General features: G+C 41.5%; 1 protein-coding gene across 1 annotated transcript; it reads right to left on the bottom strand.

Moving 5' to 3' along the window:
* On the bottom strand, positions 1-27,559 carry SLC16A4 (solute carrier family 16 member 4). The gene is made up of 9 exons (XM_032421818.1): positions 27,256-27,559; positions 25,985-26,083; positions 18,746-18,878; positions 17,762-17,905; positions 17,430-17,591; positions 15,585-16,070; positions 13,384-13,595; positions 12,312-12,405; positions 1-753 (listed from the first exon to the last, which is right to left on the bottom strand). The coding sequence occupies exons 2-9, from the start codon at positions 26,069-26,071 to the stop codon at positions 629-631; spliced, it is 1,443 nt and encodes a 480-aa protein (XP_032277709.1). The 5' UTR covers positions 26,072-26,083; positions 27,256-27,559; the 3' UTR covers positions 1-628.

Genomic DNA, 27,559 nt, shown 5'->3' with positions numbered 1-27,559 from the left:
GGTGCCCCCCCCCTTTTTTGGGCAATTCTTATTTTTTATTACATAGCAATACACATTTATCATAGAAAATTTAGGAAACAAAATAATGAAAACAGAGATTACTTCTAATTACTTCTAATAAGGAAAGATAACTTTCTGGAGGATGTATACCATTCTAATCACTCAACAAGGCTTTAATACTCATTCAGATTTCAGAGTCCTACTCAGCCAGTGGCTACATTTAATACTTCTTTAAGCTAATGAGAATGGTTTTTCATCTCCACATATTTTAGTGGCTGAATTACCAAGGCACAGTTGAGAGTTTGGTCAGTTTATTATTAAGTAATAATTTATTATTCGGATTTTTACTTAATACTTAAGGTAGTTGTTTTGACTGATGAAGATTTTAGCCTGTTTGATTAAATACTAACAAACGGCTTAGTTTAAGTGGCTATTACTCTTCTCTCACTATTAATTAGACATTCCTCAGAATGCAAAAGCAAAAAGGAACCTTAAAAATTATCTGGTTTGCCTTCTCATTTTACAAATGAGGAAACGGGTTTCTTCCAAGCTTTTGTTTCCAGTGACTTCTTAGTTTAGATTGTGTTTTGTTAAGCTCTTGCTTGATTGCAGTCCTTTTCCTTTCTGGTCAGGCTCTGTTTTTCCATCTCTCAGCCAGCGGTACAAAGAACAGGGAAACTGAAGAGAGGAGAAAGCATATGCCAGAGAAGTAGAAGGAGCCAGTGTATGTCCGGGTGTGATCATATAACCAGCCTGGAAGGAAGGAGTGGTCTCTGTTAGTGAAGCAGACCTTTCAGGTAGTAATTCTCAGCCATCGACTGCATCGAGGGGAGGAGCCTCCTGTACTTACTAGTATGTATTGTGACCCATTAGGAAGTTAGTCTAGCTGCTTGCCTTATTTTCTATTGATGGAGTTAAATCTGTTCCACTTGAGTTAAGGACTTGACCCTGTGGGGGAAAAAGTCGTCATGGACTCAGAACTCATCTGCAGTCTTACTGTGGAAATTGGGGGAAATTAGGGACGTATACAATCTGATTTTACGATATTTTTTTTTTTTTAAGATTTTGTTTATTTGAGAGAGGGAGCACAGAGGGAGAGGGAGAAGCAGAGACTCCCTGCTGAGCAGAGAATCCGATGTGGACTCGATCCCAGGACCCTGGGATCATGACCTGAGCCGAAAGCAGAAGCTTACCCGACTGAGCCACCCAGGTGCCCCTGCTTTTATGATGAGTCTTACTAGAAAGCCACTGTTCTTACGAAGAAAATAATTGTGAATTACTACTATTTTCCAAAGAAAAAAGTGAGAGTATTGATTATCTTTTTTCCCTCACTGAACAAACATTTCAGTACTTACTACGTTCCCAACAGTGTGCTAGTTGTTGGAGGAGAGAATGGTAATGAGCCAAAACAGATGTGCTCCCTGCCCTCACAGACTGTACAGTTTCATGGGGAGTTGGGTATTAACTACATGACTTACATGTGTCATAAGGGCTATGAAGGGAAGGTTCAGGAGGCTGTGAGAGCATGTGAAAAGGAAGTGACTACTTGGGATGCCTGGGTGGCTCAGTCGGTTAAGTGTCTGCCTTCGGCTCAGGTCATGATCCCACGGTCCTGGGATCAAGTCCCACATGGGGCTCCTTGTTCAGCAGGGAGCCTGCTTCTCCCTCTGCCTGCCACTCTCCCTGCTTATGTTCTCTTCCTCTCCCTCTCTCTCTGACAGATGAATACATGAAATCTTAAAAAAAAAAAAAAAAAAAAGGAAGTGACTACTTAGGTGGGTTAAATGATGACTGTAAGTCCCCCTGAAATCAAGATGTTCTTTTAAAGCAAGAATAAGTGGGTCCACAAAATCATTTGGCTAATGGCACATACCAGAACTTTTTAAATGAAACGCTTTTCTTAAAAACCTGTGAGTGTATGGTGGCAAAGAATATTTGTGCAAGGAATTGGCTTAAACATTGTTGTACAAGTCAGCCCTGTGAAATGGCAAATAACGTCCTAGTATTATTATTGTGATAGTTTTAACCTCCAAGGCTTCGTAAAAAGGTCTTAGGACTTCCAGGTATCCACTGACCACACTCTAAGAACCTCTTTTCTAGAGTATTGTATGCAAATTATGTTTGTAGATGCAAATTGGTTTTTAATCCTAAAATACCTTAAAAAGTTAAAGCTGTTCTTCTGATCATTTATTCAAAGAAGTTTTGGTGCTATGTGCCAACACAGTTCTAGGTACTGGGGGTATATCTGTGAATGAAACAGATGGAAATATCTGCCCTCATGGAGCTTATGTTGTATCTTTTCATTTATATTTTGGAACATGATTTCTCACTGAATGGGTAGTGTATACCCTCTTCTCTTTTTGGTCTGATTGTGTATGTCTTTATCTCCTGTCCTTTGTTTTTTTAATTTGGTTCTGATATAGACATTCAGTTTTTTTGTTTGCTTCATTAGCTTTATGTTTCCTGTTCTTGATGTAATGAATGAATGGCATGTTTTATAGCCTCTTAAATTCAGCTGACTTTAACTTGCTTTTTACTATGTTAACTCCTTGTTGGATCAATGACTTCAAATGTTTCTTGGAGTTAAGCAAAAAAGTGGAGAGAAACTGACCAGGACAAGTCTTTGTATTATGTTGATTGTGATTGCCCTTTAGATATCAAAGAGATAGGTAGGTGACAGTCTCAAATTTCTAGAAAGGAGGAAGTAAAGAAAGCACCAGCACCCTTTCCTATCCCTTGTCATTCTTGCTTTAGTCCCACCAGTACAGGAGATGTATGGAATTGTAAGATAGGGATATTAGAAGTAATGCTCTGGAAAAGACTAGTAATTCTTAGATAAGGAAATAGATTGTGCTGCTAAAAGGTCAGGAGGGTGTAGGTAAAAATAGTGGAAATGGGTGGTGGTGGTGGTGGTGATCTTTATAAATCCTAGAAAACTGGTAATAAGCCTTTGATTTCACATACACATTTAAATTTTTTATTGTTATGTTAATCCCCATACATTACATCATTAGTTTTAGATGTAGTGTTCCATGATTCATTGTGTATAACACCCAGTGCTCCATGCAGAACCTGCCCTCTTTAATACCCATCACCAGGCTAACCCATCCTCCCACCCCCCTCCCCTCTACATTTTATTTTTTTTTAAAGATTTTATTTATTTATTTGACAGAGCGAGAGAGCACAAGCAGGGGGAACAGTAGAGAGAGAGGGAGAAGCAGGCTGTCTGCCAAGCAGGGAGCCCGATGTGGGGCTCAGTCCCAGGACCCTGAGATAATGACCTGAGCCAAAGGCAGACATTTAACCATCTGAGCCACCCAGGAGCCCCATCACATACACATTTTAAAGTCAAAATGTTGTTTCTGAAAGATTAAAATATATTTAATATATTTTCTTGCCAGGGCAGGGAATTATCTGGCATATTTTAGAACTCTCCATGTATTTCCATACAACATTTAATGAAATAATTAGTTTTAAATCTGTTTCTCTTGGGGCACGCAGGTGGCTCAGTCGCTTGGGCATCTGCCTTCGGCTCAGGTTATGATCTCTAGGTCCTGGGATCAAGCCCCGCATCGGGCTCCCTGCTCATGCTTCTCTCTCAAGTAAATAAAAATTTAAAAAAATTTTTTAAAATAAAAAATAAAAAATTTGTTCCTCTTACTCATACTTGATAACTGAGATATTAGTAAATTTTAAAAATTCTATTTCTAAGATCCAGTTGCCATTCAGTAGGTTAATCATGTGTAGTTGAGTATTTAGTTTTTTATTTATAAAATTCGCAAATACGAGTGAAATGTAGGATGTGGGGCTATTTCATATTGACTGTTTTGTGGAAGTATTAGCTGTCATAAGCTTAAATTTACATGGTTACTAAGTAAGTTAAATTCAGAGTTTCATTAGTATTGAAACATCTACTATATTTGGTTAGAATAATCAGCCTTTTCCCACCACCGTAAAAGAAGACTGTATATTTGTTCTGATTTTATTAGATCTCTGTGCTTTTTTGGTAACAGTATGGAAAATCTGTTTACAAATGCACTTTCAACCCTAAACAGTTTAAGGCTCCTGCGTGTATATTTTTAAAAGAAATGATGGTTGGTAGTTGAGAACCTATCATATTCTAACGACTTTAAATGTAAACAGCTAAGTTGACATTCAAAAGACAGGGTTCCTTTGTGGTCATAGCAAAAGCGTTGTGAATGACAGAGAAAGACAATACACCAGCCATAATCCAGAAGCATGTGCATCCATCTAAATGTCCACTCCATGCTGAGTGTTAATGTATGTAGCCAACAGTCTGAGGAGTAGTACACTGGCAGCTGGTACAGACTGCCTAAGCTCAAGTGCCCTGTAAGCGTTTCCTCAGTGTTTACAGACTGCCTACCCCAGATTCATCTGAGATGCATGTTCATCGTGCAGATTCATTGGCTTCCCTTAAGCATAATTCATCATGGCGTGACCCAGTCGAGTCTTAAAATAAAATTGTAGTCCAAATTATTTTCTTGTCTATGGCTGTAACCCTTATTTTAAGCAGGAATGTCTAATAATATTTCCTTTGATAATTTAAAAAAACTAAGAAGGTAGGGCTCAGCTTCCATAAACAGTTTTGCAAATGAGTTTTTTTATAGTCTATCAAACTCGATATTTAATATAGGGTTCTAAATTTTTTTAGATGTCAACACTTCTAAACTCTTCTGCATCATTTTTTGGGCAAAGCCATATATGTTTAAAAATGAGTGTAACATCCTGTCTAAAAAGTACCTCTGGGGCACCTGGGTGGCTCAGTTGGTTAAGCATCTGCCATCGGCTCAGGTCATGATCCCAGGGTCCTGATATCGAGCCCCACATCGGGCTCCCCGCTGAGCTTCTCCCTCTTCTTCTGCTTCTCCCTCTCCATCTACCTGCTGCTCCCCCTGCTTGTGTTTGCTCTCTCTCTCTGTGTCAAATAAATAAATAAAAATCCTTAATAAATAAATAGTACCCCTGATATCTCAGAACTAGATTGTTGAGCTGAGTTATGAATCTTTTTCTTTTTTAATTAATTTATTTATTTTAAGAGAGAGGGCACTTGAGCAGGGGGAGGGCCAGAGGGAGAGAAACTCAAGCGGACTCCATGCTGAGTATGAAGCCTGACGCAGGGTTTGATCCCTTGACACCAAGATAATCACCTGAGCCGAAATCAAGAGTTGGATGCTTAACTGACTGAGCCACCCAGGTGTCCCATGAATCCTTTTTATTAGGATTACTACTCTAAGTATATTATTGGTCATCCTGTTAAAACTTGAAATATACCCATAAGGCCATTAATTCCCAAGTTCCTTGATGCTAGTTCAAATTAGTGGTTGAAGATTCTGTACGTGACTAGCGGGTGTTCAACCAGAACTTCCAGCTGTTGGGCAGACTTCCAAGGTGTACAGAGACAATGATCTTTGGTCATCCCTGGAGTCACTGGAGCCACCGGCTGGCTATTAGCAGCCTTTTCATCTTACTTCTGGTGTGCTATATAAACATTTTTTATATGTGCTATGGTGGGAAAAATCTTGGGAAACATGGTTTAGGAAATTTAAACTTCATTGCCCTTTTTTTTTTTAGGTTTTTAAAAAAATTTATTAGAGAGCAGGGGGAGGAGCAGGGAGAGGGACAAGCAGATTCTGAGCACAGAACCCCATGCGGGGCTTGATCCCACCACCCCGAGACCACTACCCGAGCCAAAACCAGGAGTCAGCTGCTCAACCGACTGAGCCACCCAGGCGCCCCAAGCCTCACTGCCTTTTAAGACAGGTGCTCTCTAAAGTCGCTATGTAAGTAAGATTTACCACGAGTGCTTTAAGTATTTGCTTTATGCTATGAGTTTCATTAAAAGGATTGTGCTCTGGGGGCACCTGGGTGACTCAGTCATTAAGCGTCTGCCTTTGGCTCAGGTCATCCCAGGGTCCTGGGATCAAGCCCTGCATCGGGCTCCCTGCTCCACGGGAAGCCTGCTTCTCCCTCTCCCACTCCCCCTGCTTGTGTTCCCTCTCTCACTGTCTCTCTCTCTGTCAAAAAATAAATAAAATCTTTAAAAAAAAAAAAAGGATTGTGCTCTGTGTTAGGATTTTGAAGCTTGATTTTTTTTGGCTTTGTGAAGAAAAGACTATTCCACCCCTACCCTCTTTTTAACCACAGTTGAGAGCTATTTGGATTTTATTTTTGATGTTTTTATAGGGATTCATCAATCTTAGGAATACTGAATAAAATTATAATTCTTTGGGGCTTTATTGTTTATGGGGAAAATAATCAGAGTAATTAATGATCTGCATTATTTTCTTTTGATTCTTTAGGGTATAATACATTCCTCAGGGTTTAGAGGACAGAGAACTCTGCTCTGCCTTCTTACTTCTCTCCACCTACCCCAGCCTCCAAAGTGGATTTATAGCAAATCAAAAGGTTGAGTTGTTTTATTTGTTTTCCAAATAAAATTTCAGGTCATAGAGAAGTTTTCAACTGATTGGCCAAGATGATAAAATTGTAGAGGGCATGGTTGATAAAAGATGGAGTGAGGAGCAGGTGGAGTATTTGTTTCATGTTGTATCTGAAATGAGGATAGAGTAGAGAGAGGGAGTGACCATTTCATGAGGAGATGACCTTATCTGGATTAATGGGACAGAGACAAGCTTAGATGGATGAATTTCCATTTTAGCCATTGTCTGCTCTTATAAAACACAGGTGAAGAGTTAGTGTAAAATTACCAGTTTCCCTCCATGGTATTTCTGATGAGGTGTGAAGCTGACAAATAATAGCAAGAGAGAGATGTACTTCTCCTTTAGGAACTACTTAACTTACTCTGGAGTAGAACTAGCTTATGGTTGTTCAGTGTTAGAAATGGCTTTCCTTGAGTTTGTCGAAAAAAATCACTTTTGTGAAATAACCTACTTGATTGAGTGAAGCTTCAGTTTTTTTTAAGGTCATTTTTACTATACCACAGCTCAGGATGTCTTCATTTAAAGGTAAAGCAGAATATGTATGTATGTATGTGTGTGTGTGTGTGTGTGTGTGTGTGTGTATAATGGAATATTACTTAGCCATCAAAAAAATGAAATCTTACCATTTGTGAGAACGTAGATGGAACTAGAGGGTATTATGCTTAGCGAAATTACTCAATCAGAGAAAGACAATTATATGATTTCACTCATGTGGGATTTAAGAAATAAAACAGAGGAGCATAGGGGAAGAGGGGGGAAAATAAAATAAGATGAAATCAGAGAAGGAGACAAACCATAAGAGACTCTTAACCATAGGGAGCAAACTGAGGGTTTCTGGAGGGGAAGGGGTATTGCGGGGTGGGGTAAAGGGGTGATGGGCATTAAGGAGGGCATGTGATGTAATGAGCATTGGCTGTTATATACAACTGATGAATCACTGAACTCTACCTCTGAAACTAATGATACACTATATGTTAATTAATTGAATGTGAATTAAATTAAAAAAAAGGTAAAACAGAGTTAACCAGTTTTCACAATAACCAAGTTATAGTGACTTAACCAAATTTTCAATTAATGAAGTAGAGAAAGAATGTACATTCTAATCTAAATTTAGAGGTTCTAGACTACTGTCCTTGGTATTAATTTCTGGCAGTGTATGACAGTGCTGTGCCATGACCCAAGGTGCTATGGAAGAACTGTAAGAGAATATAAGAGAGTAACTTTTGTCTTTTCTGTGTTCCCCATAGCAGCTAGGAGAGTGCTATGCTAATAAGTTGCTTGATAATTATTGAATGAATTCCGAGTTATGATCAATAATTATTGATGGTGGTTTAATGGAGTTTTCAGATTATATTTGTGATTGGTTTAAATATGTATAAAATATATATATTTGCATAATATAGGCATTCATCAGTTGGCAGTGGGTAGGGTATGTGGAAGAGAGGGGAACTGCATATTCAGTTTTATAGGCAGCTGATAAAACCTTGGTTTTATTTTTAAGTGAAACTGAGCCTTTAGCATTTTTGGGCTCACATATCAAATGCCTTGGATACAAGATTAGAAATTTCACATTCCTACTTATATGTTGGTGAGTATGATTATATGCTTTGTTTGCTTAAGGCATGAATTTTGTATTTATATTGCTTTTTGCAGGTTCATTTTTGTTAACAGAGATTAAATAGAAATATAATAAGGTTTTAAAATATCAGTACTTTTTCTTTTTTTTTCTTTTTAAGATTTTATTTATTTATTTGACAGAGAGAGACACAGCGAGAGAGGGAACACAAGCAGGGGGAGTGGGAGAGGGAGAAGCAGGCTTCCTGCTGAGCAGGGAGCCCGATGCAGGGCTCGATCCCAGGACCCTGGGATCATGACCTGAGCTGAAGGCAGACTGAGCCACCCAGGCGCCCCAGTACTTTTTATTTTTCTACAACCTTCTAAGGCTTCCATCTGGGCCAATTTGTAGCTCTGGATGCCATCCACCAGCAAAAAACAGCACTTGGGTTTGGATGAGCAGTGACATTTGGCCTACACTTAGGTCTGTTGACCACCCTGGGTCAGGAAACCTAGAACAATCCTAAAAAACTGTCCTAATCTAAAGCAGATCCTATTATTAACTAACACTGAATTTGTCATGGAGTGTTAGAAAGGAATAGCAGGGGCTGTGGGGTGGAAGAAGCTCTGTGTGTATGGGGAGTAATTTTTTCAGTTTTTTCCATTTCAGTCCCTGTCATTTTCAGTCGAGATCTGATACATTTTGTTGCTACTATGTTTCTTATCATATTCAGAGTTAATGAAGGTCTATAAATAATTTTCTTGCCCATATGCTCTATTGCCTTTTTTTTTTAAGATTTTATTTATCTTTTTGACAGAGAGAGACACAGCGAGAGAGGGAACACAAGCAGGGGGGGAGTGGGAGAGGGAGAAGCAGGCTCCCTGCTGAGCAGGGAGCCCGATGTGGGGCTCAATCCCAGGACCCTGGGACCGTGATCCGAGCCAAAGGCAGACACCTAACGACTGAGCCACCCAGGCGCCCCTCTATTTATATTTTTTAAAAGGAAAGTATTTTTTAAAAACTCAGTAATATGATTCCTTTGGGTTTCTTATGCTTTTTTTTTCTTTCCTCGAATTATTAAAATATGCTGTATAGGGGGCGCCTGGGTGGCTCAGTCGTTAAGTGTCTGCCTTCAGCTCATATCATGGTCCCAGGGTCCTGGGATTGAGCCCCACATCGGGCTCCCTGCTCGGCGGGAAGCCTGCTTCTCCACCTCCCCTGCTTGTGTTCCCTCTCGCTGTTTCTCTCTCTGTCAGATAAATAAATAAAATCTTTAAAAAAAACATGCTGTATAGGACTAACTTGTTTTTCTTTTTCATTTCCATACAGGGAAGGAGAAAAATACTGTTAATGTAATTGATGTTACAGTTTTTAACTAGTGTTAACTGAGGGTTATTGTGAAAAATTTTACTGTTTGCTAGATTCCTAATTTTAAAAATGCCTGTAATGTTTTGTAGGAATTTCAACTTCTGCAATTTGATAATAACAGATCTAGGTAAGTACAAAATGAGCATCTCCTACATGCGGAAAATCTAAATTTGGTTGAGAATGTAATACTTTATAACCAGTAAACCTTTTGATTTAGTTAAAGCTGAAGATGATAAAGTGACTGCCCATACCTGTCGAGAGCTGAGTGAATCTGTAAATCAACATCTTTGATGTTTCTTTGGTCCTTGCTGCTGGAGTCAAAAGTTAGGAACAAATCTAATGGCCTTTGTAAAATTCTCTTTGTTGTTTCACAGAGGAATGGCTTACATGAGTAATGACCTTACTGAAGTTTCTCCCTTTAACAAGATGCTTAGCACAGCGTTGCAGTCAATGGGAGCTCATGGTATAGAGAAGGAAATTTAACTGAATTTTGTATTATTTTAATCTTGTTTAAGATACTGTGAGCAACTCCTAGACTAAAAATCTATAAGCTATCAGCAACAGCCTTATCACTTCCTTTGACTATTTTGTAGAATTTATAAAATTTATGATTGCCTAGATAATATTTTCAGAATTGGTGGGCAAAAATTCTTTCATGAGCTCTCCTTATCCTCACATACAGTGCTAGGGTATTGTGGACGTTGGGTAATAAAAGGCTTTTAAATTTTTTTGACTCATTAACCATAAGAAATATGTTTTACATCACAAATATATTATATGACATAGGTGTGTGTGTGTGTGTGTGTGTGTATGAACTAAACATTTAAAATAAAGTGATGCACAGTGTTTTTTAATGTTCTGTTGTAGTCTATTTTTCTTTTCCTAATAAGATTTATTTATTTATTTTTGAGAGAGAGATCGAGCGCAGCGGGGAGGGACAGAGGGAAAAAGAAACTTAAGCAGACTCCATGCTGAGCACGGAGCCTGACACGGGGCTCAATCCCAGGACCCTGAGATCACGACCTGAGCTGAAACCAAGAGTTGGACACTCAGCCGACTGAGCTACCCAGGCACCCCTCATCTGTTCTTTTTCATTAAAAAAATTTAAAAGATCATGACCCAACAAATTGATTCAATACCCACACACACATCTCTCGTTCTTCCCTTTAGAGTAATAGTCCTCACAAAACTTGCCTTGTCTTCTCATGTATTGAACTCTTTAAACATTTTAAGATGTAGGGGCGCCTGGATGGCTCAGTCTGTTTAAGCATCTGCCTTCGGCTCTGGTCATGATCCCGGGGTCCTGGGTTCGAGCCCCGCTTAGTGCTCCACACTCAGCGGGGAGCCTGCTTCTCCCTCTCCCTCTGCCCCTCCTGCCCCCACTCGTGCATGCTCTCTCTCTCTCTTTCTGAAATAAATAATTTTTAAAATAATAAACATTTTAAGATATATATAAAAACATACAAAACTTGAAATCTCTAAACATGTTACTGTTTTTATCTTTTGAATAAGATACTCTGTGCCCTGGTATGTGTTACCTCCCTATATTTTGGGCCTAATAGGCTTGGAAAGTTTTAAGGCATCACGGGGATGGCCATTGAAGAAGGATCAAGATTGAGAAAATGCATCGGCAAGCTATATTTGAGTTCTGTTTTTTCTAGCTCGCTGACCTGGGCACCAGCCGTAGAGCTGCTCTGCTAAGCACATCTGGTGTTAGTCTCCTGTTACCAGCCCCTACGTCACAGTCCTGGGCCTCACTTTAAAATTCGAGCCTGCTTTCCAGGTGTGAGGTGTAGGCTGAGCTAGACCACATGGGCTGAGGTGGGCTCATAAACACAAGTAGGAGTTGGTTGTATATTTGTATAAACTTTTCCTTTAGAAGAGATACACCTAAATTGAACATCAGATAATGGTGTGTTTTTTCCATTCAATAATAATTTTTGTTACTAATTTTATACTTTCCCTTTTGCTGTTTGCCTTTTCTAGGTCTTACATTTAGGTGCAAACCTAAATAGCATTTAGTTTTTAAACAAAGATAGTGAGGCAAGATTGTATTTTTCTCTGTTTCACTTCAGGACTGAAGGAAGTAAAAGGAAGTTTTAGGCTGAATACCTTTTTGTGGGTGATTGGAAATGCTGTAGTAATTTAGACATTTTAACATTGAGAACCTGTAGTATGTAAAATACTAAAGTTTAAGTCTGTTTCCTCGAAATATTTCTGTGTGAGTAGTCTTTTGAGAGTCTTGGATTAAATGTTCAGCAAGCACGGAATGTCCATTTAAGTTAAACCTGCATACAAAACAATGCTTTAGTCTTAAAGCTAGCTTAAATATCAGAACTCCCCCAATTTTTCCTGCGCTTGTATTTAATATTCACCAGTGACGGGCTCCACACATCCTCTCCACAGAGATTCTGGCCTGTAGGCCAAGTATCCTCCCACCCTTGGACCAGATAGAGTATGAAGGGCCTCCATCATCCCTCTTGGAAAATCAGAGATACTGGGAAGCCCTGGACAAGCTGTGTAGTAGCACATCTGAAGAGCAGGAGGGTCAGGCAGCCTTCAAGCTCTGTAATGACTCCTGCTCAGATAAAAGATGCTAGTGGTTGGTTGGTTTGTTTAAGGCATCATCGATCTTTGAGAATCTTCTAAAACGCTGGATTGTCTCCCTAGGCAAGTAGATATACACACAATCCCTGCTCTGAGACTCCCAAGATACTGTAAGAAGCTGCTTAGTTAACCTCTTATTATCTGTTGAGTGAATTCTCAGATTCTCCTGGGTTGGTGATGGGATGTGAAAGTGAGTGTAGGAACAGCAGAGATCTCATCAGGCTTTTAACCTGATACTGTCATTGCATGTTACCATTCATAATGGATCAGCATTTTCTTTTAGCTATTGAAGTTTGCTCAAAATATGGCTAAGCTGTTACCTGCTATAGGTGGTCCAGAAAGGACAGCCATCCCAGCAAAGAAACCGGCAAGTCCCAAGAACCTGTGTACTCTAGAATTCCCAGACAGATCAACCTGTAGGGATTAGAATCCAGTGTTAGCCATATTGAAGGTGAAACTCTGTAGAGACCTGTGCCTGCAAAGAGATAAATACTATGAACGATTGACTTCTGAGGTGATTTGGTTGGCCTTTTGCCTTGATATTCTACAAGAGCTGAGGCAAACAAGGAAGAGTTATTGTGCTAGGCAGGCAGTGTTTTCATTTTATTAGTAAGGAACATGAGGCTTCTTATTTTAAATCTTTGAGACAACTCAGGGGTACCTTTCTTCCCTGATCCTCATGGCTCTTCTCTATTAGGAAATGGTATTTACATTCTGAGCTGACAGTGGTATTCTCAAATCCACCTGTGGCTAAATACCAGCTATTGGTTGTAAGAAGTCAATTTTTCCAGGTTGATTTCAGCTTTAGAAAGTTTGGTTTTTACATAAGCTTCATATAATATCCTACAGCCCTTACGCGAATATTGATATCAGGCCAGAAGAATCCATGAAATATTTGTGTAAGTATTTCCATTCCTTTGGGCCCAGGACTTTAAGTCAATTTGGGGTAAAAGTAGAGAGGAAATGAACAATGTCCCTATTAGAGTACATAGAACTACTCTCAACAAGAGAGAAGCCACACTGGTCAGGAAGTCACTTTTTCTCTCAAGGAACTCAAGATGGTGTCTTAGAAGGAGCCAAAGAAATTTCTGGAGCTGAAGGAAACAAGTAAACACAAACCTAACCTTTTGGGGGACTGAGAAAGTGAAATCCTGCTGATCCCCTTTTTGCTTTCATTTCTTTTTTGTCTCATATATGTTCTCTCACCATTCCTCCCCCAAGGGTAAGATGAAAACTGGACAGGATACAGCTACAGGGTTTCGGAGGCCTTGCATATGATTTTTTTTTTAATTATAAAATTAACACAAAGTATGTAATCTCTTTGGGGAGGTTATTATTAATACGTGCTTTTTTCTAAATGGTCTAACAGTGTTAATGAGTATGTCTACTCACCAGTACAGGAAGTATCATTGCCAGGTAACCACCAGCGAAAATGGCAAAGAAGATGGTATAGGTCATAAGTAATGGAAATGTGGTCGCCAGAGGAGCAAGGAGGTTAGTGATGCCGCAGAGGATGAGGTAAGACTTGTGGTAATGATACTTCTTGATCCAGTTTTGATCAGCAACCCATCCAGAGATTATCTGACTGACTGCCTCAGTGATACCTGGAACAAGATTGAGAAGACCTTATGAAATCCGAATTCCGTTTCCCTAGCCCCTTTGGAAAGTGTAACTGCATAAGACCTCTTTTCCTGAGTAATACAACTTCTTCCTGAGGTGAGGACATATGAGCAAAAAATGGTCTCATCTGTCTGTCATCAGATTCAGTCATTTATTTACCTACTCCAAATACATCTAATACAATGCCAAAAAAGACTCCTCCAGAGTTGGGTAGAAGACCCCTCAGGTGGTTTTTTTTTTTTTTTTTTTTTCCTCGTCGGGTTTGGAAAGCTTGTACCACCTAACTGGGAATCCCTGGTTACAGAGGCCCCAGCGCTCAGGAAGCCTTCCTCAGAGAGGTCCTGCAGGTGAGGGAGTGAGAGTTCTAAAAGACTGGTAGACCCTCTGGGCAGTGTGCTGGGGAGTCAGATGGTGCAAGACTGGACATTATAAATAATAAAGTCTTATGTTGAAAATAAAAATAGATGTTGGGACTCTTTCTTATGGTTGTACCTGAGGTTTTGGTAATTAAGTGCTCCCCTCAAGGTTATTATGCTTGGAAATAGGAAATCTGTTTTGTTTGTTGTTTTGTTTTGCTTTTTTTGGAAATAAGGAAATCTGGAAATGTGTGATCATTTTGAACATTGGAGCTATGGTGTAAACTTGAATAAAATTTGAGAATCATATTTTTCTTTCATGATAACAGGATATTCTTATTTTTTATCGATTATAAACTAATGTAGCAGTTAAATAATAGAACATTTTCACCAAGAGTAGCATGAGCTACAGTTGCTTTGTACTGTAAATTCTTCCTAAATTGCTTCACAAAAAAGGGTGGGGGACAGAAAATGCATACTACTATTTCTCTTTTTACAGTTACTTCCTAGGATACATACGGAAACTTTTTGTTATGTTCTTTGGTCCCATTGCATAGCCTAATCTGATCTAAATTGATGACTACCGGACATTTTAATTAAAAAAAACAGTTTAGTTATGTATTTCTTGCGTACACAAGCTTTAGTTGACTGAAGTGTGTCTTTGCAGTTGGAATGGCGTATAGTCAGTTTTGTAAGGACTGTGTAAGCAGTCTTTTCAAGAAATTAGGGAGAGAAAAGTTAACATCAAGCTACATAGAATTTCCACGTATTTAGAATAGTCCCGTTCCATGTCAATTCACTTTTTTAGGCTACCTATTTTGTCCATTGAGAGAATCCACCTCTTTTGAATTAAGCATTTTGCTTCCTTACGTTTTTATAAATACTCAACTAAAATGATAGTTTTCATTTTTAACTTAGTATTCTAATTAAAAAAAAAAAAAAATGATGCCCAGTCCATTAGTGAATGACCTTAACGGGCATATTTATCTGTCTTACTATGAGTGCAAGGGGAAAAATTCTTAGCTACCCATACTAATAGAACGTTACTGAATGCTTATGATGGGCCAGGCACTATTCTAAACTCTACATGCATTGCTCATTTAATCCTGATAACCTTTTGAGGATAGGTACTATTATCCCTGTATTACAGATGAGGAAATTGAGGCACAGAGAACATGAGTAACTTGCCCAAGGTCCTACAGCTAGGAAATACAGAACAAAACGTGAACCCAGGAAGTCTAAGCTCTAGAACCAGTCTAGCCCTGTGCTGTCTGCCTATGCTTTTCCTGCTTCCTGGAGGTGGCTGTTGCCTACTTTTTAAAATCAAGTATTTATGCAATAAATAGTGTACTGTGTCAGACAGACACTGACATGAAAACGAACAAGACTTGCTTAGGGGCCACTGGTGTAGAGCTCCTGTGTGCAAGGTGCAGTGACAGAGATCTGGGAGGGACATGCCTGGTGCTCCTGCCAGCCTCAAAAGACTTCCTTTTTCCTGGCCCTCCCATAACTCCTTTTCTTAAAAAATTGTTTTTCTTTAGTTTTTTATAAAATCGAATAAATTTTTGTAAAATTCATTTTTCCTTTTGAGTTTGAAGTCAAAGTATGCTTTCTTACCAGCTACAGAAACGAGGAAGGAGGCATCCATGATGTCAATCCCCAATGTTCTGGCTCTGGCCACCAGGTGAAAAGTAGGGATGAAATATGCCAACTGACTGAGGAGAAAAGACCAGGTAAATATGTAGAAGAAAGGATTTTTTAAAAGGGAGAGGTCACAGAGTTTTTGTTTACAGCTCCATGAAATAGCCTCTTTCTCATAACTGTCCCCGTTAGGCTCATTGTTGAACTCTCTGTTTTGTGAGACTGTTAAACTTGTACCAGGTTGTCCGGCCTTTTGCAGAGCACTGTCCCTGATGGTGGCTTCTTGTGTCTCATTGCAGGATGACGTTTCTGTCGCACCCACTGCCCCTGGATTACTTGCAGATAAGCTGCTGCCTTTATTTTTAATATCAGAATTGTTCTTGCTTTTGATATGGATGGGTCTTAGGAGCATACTAGAAGGCACCAAATTCAGTGTGATCCCTGCAAGTAGTATAAGAGCACCTAAATGGGGGAGAGAAAGTGAGAAGTTAGGTTAAAAATGACCCCTCTCATTTCGCAATACTCTCTGTTCTTAGGCTCAGAAGGGGCCCCACCACAAATATATTCAGTCACAGTGCAGTGATTCCTGAAAACACTACTTTGTCCCCTAAATTTAACTGAAGTATCTAAATCTGTTGACTTCATTTTTAGCCCTACACACCACTGTATCCTTGTGAAAACAGGGCGTCCTTTGAAAATAGAAAACCAGAAAGCTGCACCAGGAGATGATGTGGAAGGAGAGAGTGTTATTTGTGCGAGAGGAAGAAAGAATAGTTTTTTGGGGGAGCGTGGGGGGGGGGGGTGGATATTTGAAGTGTTAGAAAATTACGGTGTTTTAAATAGGGATTTAAGATATCCTGAAGTGGGGATATAGATTTAAGGATAGAAAATACAGAATTCTAGAGTTAGATGATGAGAGTCATTCAGAAACTGCCTTAGGAGAGGGGCCAGCCTTTCATCTCATGCCATTTTTAATTTCCTTGAAAGAAGACAGATGCCAGTCTTGCCTTGGAAGCTGAGTAGTTGCTTGGTTTCAGCGTGGTCTGACCAAAGCTGTGGGTTGTGTGTGGTGCTTTCAGAGATGGAATTGGCTGTAGATTCTGCTGTCCTGTCTTACAGATTTGCCAGCTGGTTCTGTTTACCATGAAACCACTGGTAGTTTTTCACTTGGGAAAGGAAAGCATCAACTGTAAGGCTCTGTAGGTAGAAATAGGTTTGTATATATTCCTATATATGTACATGTACATATACATATATTTTTCCAGTAATTTAAGATTATTTCAATCCGAATGTTTTAGGTCAGGCACAAAGAAAATCGTGGAGTGAATGGTTTTCATTTGTGAAAAATTTATAGCTGATGGTATATAAAAGATTTAGGAACATAATGCTCTGTTTACGCCCTTCTTTTTCTCGGTCTATTTTAGTGAGTCAGATGGATGAGGTATTTTTTAATGTGGAATTTTTTAAGAGAATATTTGAAAAGTGAGTGCTTTAGTGGTAGAGGAGGAGGAGGGAATCCGTGTGTCCCCAGGAGTATCACTTTCCCTGCAAGGTGTTTTGCCAGCTTCACAGAGTGGCCTCCATCCCCTCAGACCTGAACCGTGTGAAGTCTGAGTTGCTGGGGTGGTCCGTGGCGAAGCCTGCAAGTAGTTCAACATGCCTTCTGCTGTGTTCTCCAAGGAAGGGGAGGCACAGGTTTACGCTACTTTAGAAATCCTGCTTATTTCTTCCTTGGCTCAAAAAGTCTTTACTTCCACTCATTAGAGGGAAAGAGCTGAACATACCTTGTGGAGTTGATGGTTCAGACACAGAATGACTTACCTGTCCAGTCATATAGATCTATCAGGACTTTTGTAAAAGGTGCTATTAGAAACGTCAGTCCCATCCCAGAACGGGCAATAGCTGTAGAAAGAGCTAATCGTTTCTCGAAGTATTTGATAGTTACCACAGCAGCTGCTTGGTACAAGAAAGCAGAACCCAAACCTAAAAAGAAAAACAGTAGCTTGGAATCACATGAAGTGGCTTGGTACCAGATGAGATATTCTCCTGGAACTGAGATAATTTAAGTAGGCCTTTTGGGCCCATGGACAAGACGGTAAAAGAGAAGGTTCCTAGTTCCATCTTTTACAGTCTTATTTTTACCATGAACTCACCAGGTAAAAGTCCCATAGTCACACAAAGAAAGGGAATGTTAGTAGCCCAGCTGCTGATCAGATATCCACCAGTAACAAGGAAAACCCCAAGAATGGAGGCAGTCTTCTCTCCAATTATGTCACAAGTAATGGCAACCAGGGGACCTCAGAAAAAGGAAGAAAGGCAAGTACAGGTAAATACGCTCTGGCATTTCTTATCTTCTGATGTGCAATTTAAATGAGCAACTGAAGGAAAACAAGAGGACTTGACTTTGGAGTATTGTATATCCTTTAGAAAGGTGTCTGTATTGGGTTTCATAATATTCCCAGGCCCACACTATTGTGCTTTTTGGAAAAAGAGTTGTTTGTTTTAAAGAGGATTGTAAATAAGCAGGTTTGATAAAACCACAAAACGAGGGGCGCCTGGCTGGCTCAGTCAGGAGAACACGTGACTCGATCTCAGGGTCATGAGTTCGAGCCCCACGTTGGTGTACAGATTACTTAAATAAGTAAAGCCTTAAAAAAAAAAAAAAAAACCCACAAAATGAGATTGCACCTAGTTACCTTTGACTAGAACAAAGTTTGATCATTAATCTACCCTATCATGTTTTAGCCCCAAATAGAAGCAAAGGAAGAGGAATTGGTTCTCTGTGTTGTTTTGAATATGCTTAGATGTTGGGCTTAAGAACCCTGTGGTCTGATTTCCCAGAGAGACTGGCTCACTGAACCCGTGTTCAGGCACTGTGAAAGAAACAAGGTGTGAGAAATTGAATCATGGACTTAAATAGTTGGATTCTTAAGCTCTTTTTGAACCCTATTTCTTCTGATTTTGTCAAATCAAGTAGAGGCTAAACACTTCAAGTCCGTAACTTTTCTCAGCTTTACCTATTAATGAATCTGAGTTTTAGCAACGCTTCAGTCTTAAATGACTGACAGATGAATCTTCTTGGGATTGCCCTTTGTGGTGCTTTTCCTTGGACAGCAAGCTTATTGCCAGCTTTATACCTGCAGAAAAACGAAGTGATGACATGATGGATCCAATCCAACCAGTTTGCTCTGAGGTGCTTTCAAATTCTTCTTGGAAAACCACAAAGAAAATTGCAAACGTCTTGACCATCCCCATCACAAACATGTTTACCTAAATCAAAGCAGACCAAAGAGTCCAAGTCAGGTGGTGAGTGAGCCATTACAGAGAAGTTTACAGCTGCTCGTTCTTAGGACCCTGCCCCGCCTGGCCCCAGGTCACTGGTATTTACCAGTTTGTTGGTTCCACGTTATACATCTTGTATTTTGTGGGGCGGCCATCCTCTTGGAGTGTCTAGGTACTTGACACAAAAGCATCTCCTTTAATATTCATTCCAAGGCTATGGAATCAATGTTTTTTTTTGGAAAGTGAGGTTTAGAGAGATTGAAAGTCGCTCAAGATGGGGGTGCCAGAGGTGAGATTTGAACCCAGATAGACTGACTCCAGACCAGTCACTGTACTGTTCTGTTGGAATCGCATCCCTTAAAGACAGCTAATTGCATTTAACTCTTGTGAGAGAAGCACGTTGGTCCAAAAGATGAATTGTTCCCATCGGTTCTTAGATTAGCTTTGCTTTAACTTTGCTCTTAAACTGAGTGCCCTTCCTCACTTGATATATAAATAGGGAGGCCATATATCGTCCAAATGGAAATACTTGAGGGCGGAAAGGAACACTATTAATTTATGCCAGAACAGCAAGGGTAAACAGGTTAGAGGGTCAGCTTATGGTTGGTTATGTGCCCCATCCTTTTCTTTTGTCCCAACTAACCCTCCTTGCCAGTACCACCATTCTCCCTTCCACTAGGAGGAATATCCCTTTTGAGGTCACGTTTCTTTCTGTGGCATATTAACATTTGTTCTTAGAATTCCCATTACCCTGGGGGCAGTGAAGAGCAGGGGTCAGCAGGGGGAACCTGAAGGGAGGCCGCCGGGCCAGGGTCTGTAGGCACTTAGCACGGGAGCTGCGTGCACTCGCTGTCTCCAGGTGCTTTCAAGCTTCCCCTTTTTTTTTCGGTGGCCTTAGCTTTCCAAGGCCACTTTCTCCGCTTTCAACCTGGCCACGCTTCGCTGACCAGCCACAGACCTGGGGCTTCCTTTCACCTATTCCACTTTCTCTGTATTACCCCCTTGTCGTTCACTCATGTCACTCTGTACCTGGTCTGTAGACAGTCATTCACTTGAGGTTTAAGTTACCACCCACGTATTCATAATGTCATGGTTACAAGTACTGTTCTGTGGTCAGCCTGTCTTGGCCTGAATCCTGGCTCCACATCCTATGAGAGGTGTGACCTTGGGCAAACACTTCACAGAAGTTAAGCTTTCTTTTTTGTAAAGTGAAGATAAAGGAAATGTTACATTTATAGAACTGAAGATTGAGAAAATTCAGGTAAAGGATAGCACTTAATACTCAAACTTAACTGTGATTTTGTTACCTCACGTAACCATTCTGCTTTCTCAAGAGCTTCAGACTCGTTTGTATAACCACCATATCTAACTCAGGTCAACCCATCCAAAATTAGACTCTTCTTTCCCTTATCCCACACCTAGTCTTTTCATTTCTCCTTTCATTGGGCCCATCCACTTGCTCACCCAAGTCAGAGCCTCTCTTTCCCTCAGCCCCCGCGTGCTACATAACCAACAGCTTCCTCCTCAATCCCCTTCATTTGACTCTTGTTTCAAACTAGTATTAGTTCTTGTCTGGAGTAAGGGACTAAGAACCAGTGGTGCTCCGAGGTTGCAAACGTTGGGCGTGGCGAGAAGGGGGTCCCTTAATGTACTTTTCCCATTTTGATTTGATAGTAGCAACAAAATTGTCCTTATTCAGAGTGAACAATGCCACGGACACCTGGGCTCTACATTCACAAGTGAAAAAGACATTTTATCAGGTCCTTGTTCAGGCAATTTATAATCCTCCTGTTCCTCAGAGTTGCTTCTATCAGGAAATGAAGCTAGAGAGCATAGCAAACCACAGGCGGCCCCCACTTGTTTTTCTCGATTCGGAATGCAGAGTGGTGATTGCAGCCTCTCATGAGCAAGGGACACCACAATGAGGCATCATCATTCTGTAAAATTTCCTTCCCTTTTTTCTGTGGACATGGTTCCATGCTGGTGTCTAGACAGTGCTGACCTCTCCTTTCTTAGCCACCTGAATTTGGCTAGCTTCTTGTATCCCCTCCCCCACCCCGCCCCAGTTTAGGACCTTTCCTCTCCGGTCTGTCCTTGATGTCTGGGCATAGCAGCAGTGAGTGGATAGGACTTGTCTGTGATAAGTGGGTCTGTGCTTTCCACTGTGTGTCAAGAAAGCCAAGGACACAGCCTTTGCATCAGCTCTGCCTCCCTCCCTTAACTTGTAACCTTCCAACTTTGTTTCTATTTTGACTCCGATATCAAAACTCTTTTTCTCAAGATCTGAATTTTCCCTTAGTTATCCAAGCAGACTAGGTACATCTATATTCTGCTACTTCATTACTTCATCCTGGCTTTCAACTAAGGTAGGTGGGTTTCAGTCCTGTTCCAGAGTCCACCTCAGACATTGTAAATGGGCTCACCCAAAAATAAAAGCCCCTAGAAGTTCTCCTGTGGCTGACCCAGCCCCCTTATTTTCTTAAATATCTTTAAAGTATCTTTTTTTTTAAAGTCAGCTTTTTTTTTTTTTTTTAAGATTTTATTTGTTTATTTGACAGAGAGAGACACAGCGAGAGAAGGAACACAAGCAGGGGGAGTGGGAGAGGGAGAAGCAGACTTCCAGCTGAGCAGGGAGCCCGATGCAGGGCTCGATCCTAGGACCCTGGGATCATGACCTGAGCCGAAGGCAGATGCTTAACGACTGAGCCACCCAGGCGCCCCTAAGTATAAAGTATCTTTAAGAGCACCCCAGACACACACACACACAAACACTCATACACAGTAAGAGCTCCCTCACCAGATCACTCATTAGAATATTGTCTTGGGAAAGGGGGCTGGATCAGCCAAAGGGGCCCCTTTTGAATAGAGAGCATCAGGCTTGGTCAGAAATGATTGGGTAATTGTTGTTTAACAACAACTTCCTTCTACTCTGGGTCTCTCTCTCTTATCACCCCAGCTCTTCCTTCCTGGACTACACAAACTAGAGAACAGTCTGTCAGGTTATCTCTGCTTCCTCACATCCCACCATTGACTGTAGGGACGCTCAGCAAGGCTATCAGAAGCTTCCTTGTTGCTGAACAAACCCCGTCGTCAGTTCTGGCATTTCACCTCGAGGCAGCATCTGTTCATCGCCCTTAGCTCCTGGACATTTCTGCCTTTGCTTCTGTGATGCTGCATCCCTGCATCTCCCACTGCTTCTTAGTTTCCTCCGTGGGCTACTCGCCGCCCGACCCCTAACATCAGTTTTCCCCAGGCTTCTGCTGAGTTGCTCTTCTCCCCCTCCCTGGCGATTTTCCCCATCCAGCCCTTTGGTTCGAGCCAACCAATGTATGCCGATGACGCACAGATTTCAGTACGAGATCCCGTGCTCCACCTGTGCGTGGGCTGCTGAACACATTTCTGCTTACGTCACAGGTCCCATGGTCCCTGCCCAGGATTAAGCTATCCAAGCATCTTCAGATGTTCTTCCCTTCTTCTTGTGTCCTCCAATTCAGTGAGTGATGCATTATCCTCCAAGTTGCCCAAGCCAACAACCCAGGACTCCTTGACTCCCTTTTGCCCTGATACTCTGTTCCTGTCCAAATCTTATAGGTCCATCTCCTCCCTATTGCACGGACCTGTATTTTCTCCATCCTCACTGCTGTTGCTTTAATTTAGGGCCTTTTTTGCTCACCTGGATTATCACAACACCCAACCAGTGGATCTCCATGCTTCCAGGCCTATCCCCTGCCAATCATCATCCACCCTGCAGGTAGAGCTATTTTCCGGAAATGCACATCTGATCCCATCCTTTCCCCTGCTTGCTTTTTTTCATTAGCTCCTCAGCCTCAAGATAAAAACCAGTGTTTTAAACATGCCCCTACAAGGCCCCTACCCATCTCCAATCTCATCATAATCACTTGCTTTATTCGTAAGTGTGTCCATCAGTCAGTTCATCCCTCCATCCATCCTACCCATCCACCAACAGGTATTTATTGAATGCCTACGATGTCCCAGGCTGTTTGCTATGAGGGGCTGGTCTTACAATGGTGAGCAAATGGTGGTGAGACATGGTACCTGCCATCATGGGACACTCAGTCCAGTGAGACAGACTGAATACAGAAAAAAACAACAAAACTCATGCAAATATATAGTTACAAAGTGTGGTAAGTTAGAATGAGTCCTTTTTAAAAAACTTACTCTTTTGAGACGCCTGGGTGGCTCAGTCAGTTAAGTGTCTGCCTTTGGCTCAGGTCGTGATCCCAGGGTCCTGGGATCGAGCCCCGCATTGAGCCCCAGGGATCAAGCCCCGTAGCCTGCTTCTCCCTCTCCCCTGCTTATGCTCTGTCAAATAAATAAAATTAAAAAAAAATAATAATAAACTTGGGGCGCCTGGGTGGCTCAGATGGTTAAGTGTCTGCCTTCGGCTCAGGTCATGATTCCAGGGTCCTGGGATCAAGCCCCACGTTGGGCTCCTGGCTTAGCGGGGAGCCTGGTTCTCCCTCTCCCTCTGCCTCCCCCCTGCTCATGCTCCCTCTCTCTCTCTATCTCTGTGTCTCAGATGAATAAATAAAATCTTAAAAATAAATAAATAAATAAACTTTTACTCTTCTTAAAGATTTTATTTTTAAGTAATCTCTACACGCAACATGGGGCTCAAACACACAACCCCATAATCAAGAGTCACATGCTTCACCAACTGAGCCAGACAGGCGTCCCAAGAATGAGCCCTCTTTTTTTCTTTTAAAGTAGAGCACTCCCAAAGAACATTTTGTTACTGGATATTTCTTTTTTCTTCTCTTTTTTTTTTTTTAATTCTTAATAATTGTTGAACAAGGGGCCATGCATTTTTATTTTGCACTGGATCCTGCAAATGATGTAGTCATCCTGCCTGGAGGTTAGGCCTGTTACCACCCCTCTTCTCGGAGGGTGAAGCTGGCCTTGAGAGATTCAATCACTTGTCAGGGGTCCACAGCTACATGACAGAACCAAGATGAGCCCTTGAGTGACTTAAACTCCATCCCTGTTTCTTCAGGGTTCTGGCTTCTTGCTCACTCATTTTCCTCTCCCATGCACTTGATTTTTTAAACTCTACTGAAGAGCCTTTCTGTACCACTTATTTATTAACTGGTTAAAACATAATTACTAGGCTGATAATCTGAAAAGAACATTTTATAATAGGCCACAGGATAGACTATAGAACTATTCTGTCCAATACAGTAGCCTGTACATGTGGCTGTTTTAATTTTAATATTAAATGAATTTCAATGTCGTTTTAATTAAGGTGGGGGCTAATTCTCATTTAGTGTAATTTTAATTAAGTTGGGTGCTACATCAAAATATACTGGGGCTTCCTTTTTCAAATTAAGCGTGCATGGTTGTATATGGAGGGACACTGGGGTCCCAGGGTGTGAGGTCAGGACTAGGGGAAGGGGTATGGAGTTCACACTTGACTTGAATGTGCCCCTGAGGGTGTTTGTATGAATATATTGCACGTTCCAGCACCTTGTTTTGTTTCGTTGTTTCACTAAATTACAATGTTTCAGCCCCCTACCCCCCCATAATGTAGTTTCTCAGTTGCACTAGCCACATGCTCCAGGATTTTTTTCACTCATCTTTTTAGAAACTCATCTATTGTAGAAAAATATACTTGTAACTCATGCAGACAGAAAACCATAATCCTGTAAGTATCCCCATATCACTGCAATCACGTAGCTGGAGTTAATTGTTAACACTTGAGGACTCAGTATATTCTTTTGTGCTTTCATCAGCAGTGTCGCACCCAGAAAAGTGGAACACTGAACATTGTTTAATAATCTGGTTATTAGGCAGTCTTTCTTACCAGTAACTACATTGGCCAAATAACTTCTCTCCCCAGAGGAGAATGTTGGAAAAGTAAGGCTCGTTACTGGGGAGAAAGGCGGGAGATCTGGAGACCCTCACCAGCGATGCTAGCTCTGCAAAGCCCGTGCTTTGGGGAGGTGGCCCAAAGTCTGGGAGGGCTCTCAGACTTAGGACATCCTTAGCTTCCTTATTAGTAACATTTCTGGGAGAAAAAAAAGTGAGTATACATTCTTTGGTCAGGAAGCTAATGTTTAACAAATAGTTCTCCGGTTAGGAGGTTTGTATTACATAAATCCTGCCTGAGGACCTGGGCCGCTACTTTCCCTTCCTCTGTCACTAGGGAGGAGGAGGTATGATGTTTTCCCATTGTCCTGGTTATGGAGCTCTTGCATCACATTGTGGACTGCAGGATTATTAGTAGTCACCAAGACCCGCAGTCCCGTCTTTGTGAGCTTCTTACTGTAGGGCGGAGCAGGGGAGGAAGACAAGAGGGATAGGGTGTCTTCATGAGTCCATCTCAAAGTTCACTGATCTGGGAACACTTATGCGGAATGTGGAGCTGGTGCCACTGTTACAGGCTTGTTTGGGGCACAGCTGGGATGGGACTCACCAGTATTCTAGAATGGCCATGCTGACATTTCACATCACCACTGTCTCACAACAACCTTAAGAGCCTCTAGGTGGATGAGGGAAAGAAGTTAATTAGGAAATGGAGTGCCCAGTCCAGTTGCTTACAGATGGAGAAAAATCAGTCTCCAGTTTCAGAATCCACATACTTCTCTCCCTTTCCAGACATATCAGAAATGCACACTGGGCCTAATTCTAGCATAAGTTACGGTTGTGAGGATGGGTTGGGAAGTGGACAGTAGGGAGAACAGAGAAAATGTCCCCATCCCCTAGGAGAGAGGGAGGTTGCTGCCATGTGTATGCTGGGCTGAGCTGGGAACCCACCCAACAGCACTTTTTAGCACCTCCCACTGCTACTTCTGGGGTGCTTAAATGTATGATTATCTATGCATCCTAATTGCCATGCCGCCAGGGTGGAGCTGCTGCTGGTGGCTGGAACATTCTGTAGGTTTTGGGATGGCAGCGAGGAGGGGGCTGGAGGGAAACACTTTGTCTTTCACTCAAGGAGGACATTTTCAACTTTCTTCCGAGTTCAGGGTGGGCCACTGACTTTGGCAGCTATTGGCAGTTCCTGGCTTTGCTCTGAGCCTTTCTCCAGAAGAGCTCTCTTTTGGGCAGTAGAAAAGGGGAAAGTAAATTCTTACCAGGAAGAAATGAAATACAATCATCCATCCCCATCCTCCGTCCAGGGCTTTAGTGTAAGGTTGGGCCTTCCCTGCCCTCTGCATCATGATGGTTGGTCTCTGTGACAATACCAAGACAGTTGATTCAGTTGACAAGAAACTGATCTAAACTTTTAAACTTTATTTTTCTCTGTGGTATAAAACCCTTTGTAATTTTTTTTAGCCCACCCCTTTAAAAATGGATGATTTCCTCATTTCTAAATTGTTTACAGGCTCTGATCTCAACCTCAAAAATGCAAGCAGGGCTTTGTACCATCTTTGGGGACTTTTCTGGAGGCCTGCTGCCTAGCTTCACCTGGCAAGTCCAGATGGCTTTGACAGTTATCCGGGGGTATGTCCATAATTACATATAAAGTCAGTCTGACTATGTCTCCCTATCCCTGTTTATTCCATACTCACAATCCAGGCAGAACCATGGGAAAGGTGAGAAAAAGCTAATGAAAAGCCATGATTCGAGGGACATCAAAGCCATCAGAGAGATCTGAATGGCATCTGAAAGATGACCCCTCCGTTTAGTTCAGGCAGGAATTGCAAAGGAATTAACTACAAAGCCTGACCTCACTGTAAGGTGGCCGCTCTTAGCACTGGCCTCCGTGGCCTAGGTCTGCAAGCCACATCCTAGGGGAAGTTGTGCATCACCCTCTGGTCCTCTGGGTGAGCTCTTGACTTTAGAGAAACAAGGAGGGGAGGAGGAGCCTCGGGTTTAGGAATTCCCTTTACAAAGCAATTGCTAAAATGAAAATATTCTAAGGGACTAACTAAATAGATGTGACAACAAAAATGCCATGACTGCTCCTCGACTGAATTCTGGACCAGGAAACAAGTTGTAAAGGACTTTAGGAGATCACTTGGGGAAATCTGAATTCTGGACTTTCTAGTAGACCATGCGGTCGTGGTCTTGGGTTCTGCTAGGAGCATGTTCTTGGTCTCGGGAGCTGCGTGCTAGCAAGCACTCAGGAGCGAGGTATCATAGAACCTGCTATTTTCTCACAAGTGGTTCAGTAAAAAAAAAAAATAGAGAAATAGCAAAGAGAAATGTAAATGTCCGGAAGAAAGCATGCGGCATTCTTTATTTCCCTCCGTCAGGTTGGCAGGCAGGCTGTTGCTTCCCGGACAGGGCAGGCTGTCTGGTGAGCAGGCCAGGTGAGGGAGGTGGGGGGCTGGGGGAAGATGCCGGTCATTCAAAACATTGCAGAAAACCAACCCAACACACCGTCCCGTCTTTATTTTACCTTTGATGTGGTCTTCAGCAAAGGAATCCTTCACCGATGAGGCAATCTGGGAAGAAAAAGTATAGGATTGTCGACAAAGTTACTCCTTTTTTTAAGGCATTTCATTCAGCTGCACTGTGAACACAAGCGAGCATTCTAAGTCCGTGCGGCTGGAGTCAATGTGGTCACTCCTGCCAGTGGACTTTAACTTCCTGAGGGGTGGAGGAAACACTGTGATTTGACACCATCCCAGGCCCTCCCTCCACCCATCCAGACTCAGAAAGTAGAATTTTTCACCATAGGCTCAGAAGCAAGCATCAGAGTA

The sequence above is a fragment of the Phoca vitulina genome, unplaced genomic scaffold (assembly GCF_004348235.1).
Source record: "Phoca vitulina isolate PV1807 unplaced genomic scaffold, GSC_HSeal_1.0 scaffold2, whole genome shotgun sequence".
Taxonomy (NCBI): Eukaryota; Metazoa; Chordata; class Mammalia; order Carnivora; family Phocidae; genus Phoca; species Phoca vitulina.
Note: the sequence above shows the minus strand (reverse complement) of the source record. Positions and strands in the feature narration are given on the sequence as shown.

Coding starts and splice junctions, on each gene's coding strand:
- SLC16A4 (XM_032421818.1), bottom strand. CDS start 26,071: ATGATGCAGAGGGCAGGGAAGGCCCAACCTTACACTAAAGCCCTGGAC. Junction 17,906..18,745: donor ATCACTTCGTTTTTCTGCAG/GTATAAAGCTGG, acceptor CCTTTTTCTGAG/GTCCCCTGGTTGCCATTACT. Junction 17,592..17,761: donor GACTATGGGACTTTTACCTG/GTGAGTTCATGG, acceptor TTTTCTTTTTAG/GTTTGGGTTCTGCTTTCTTG.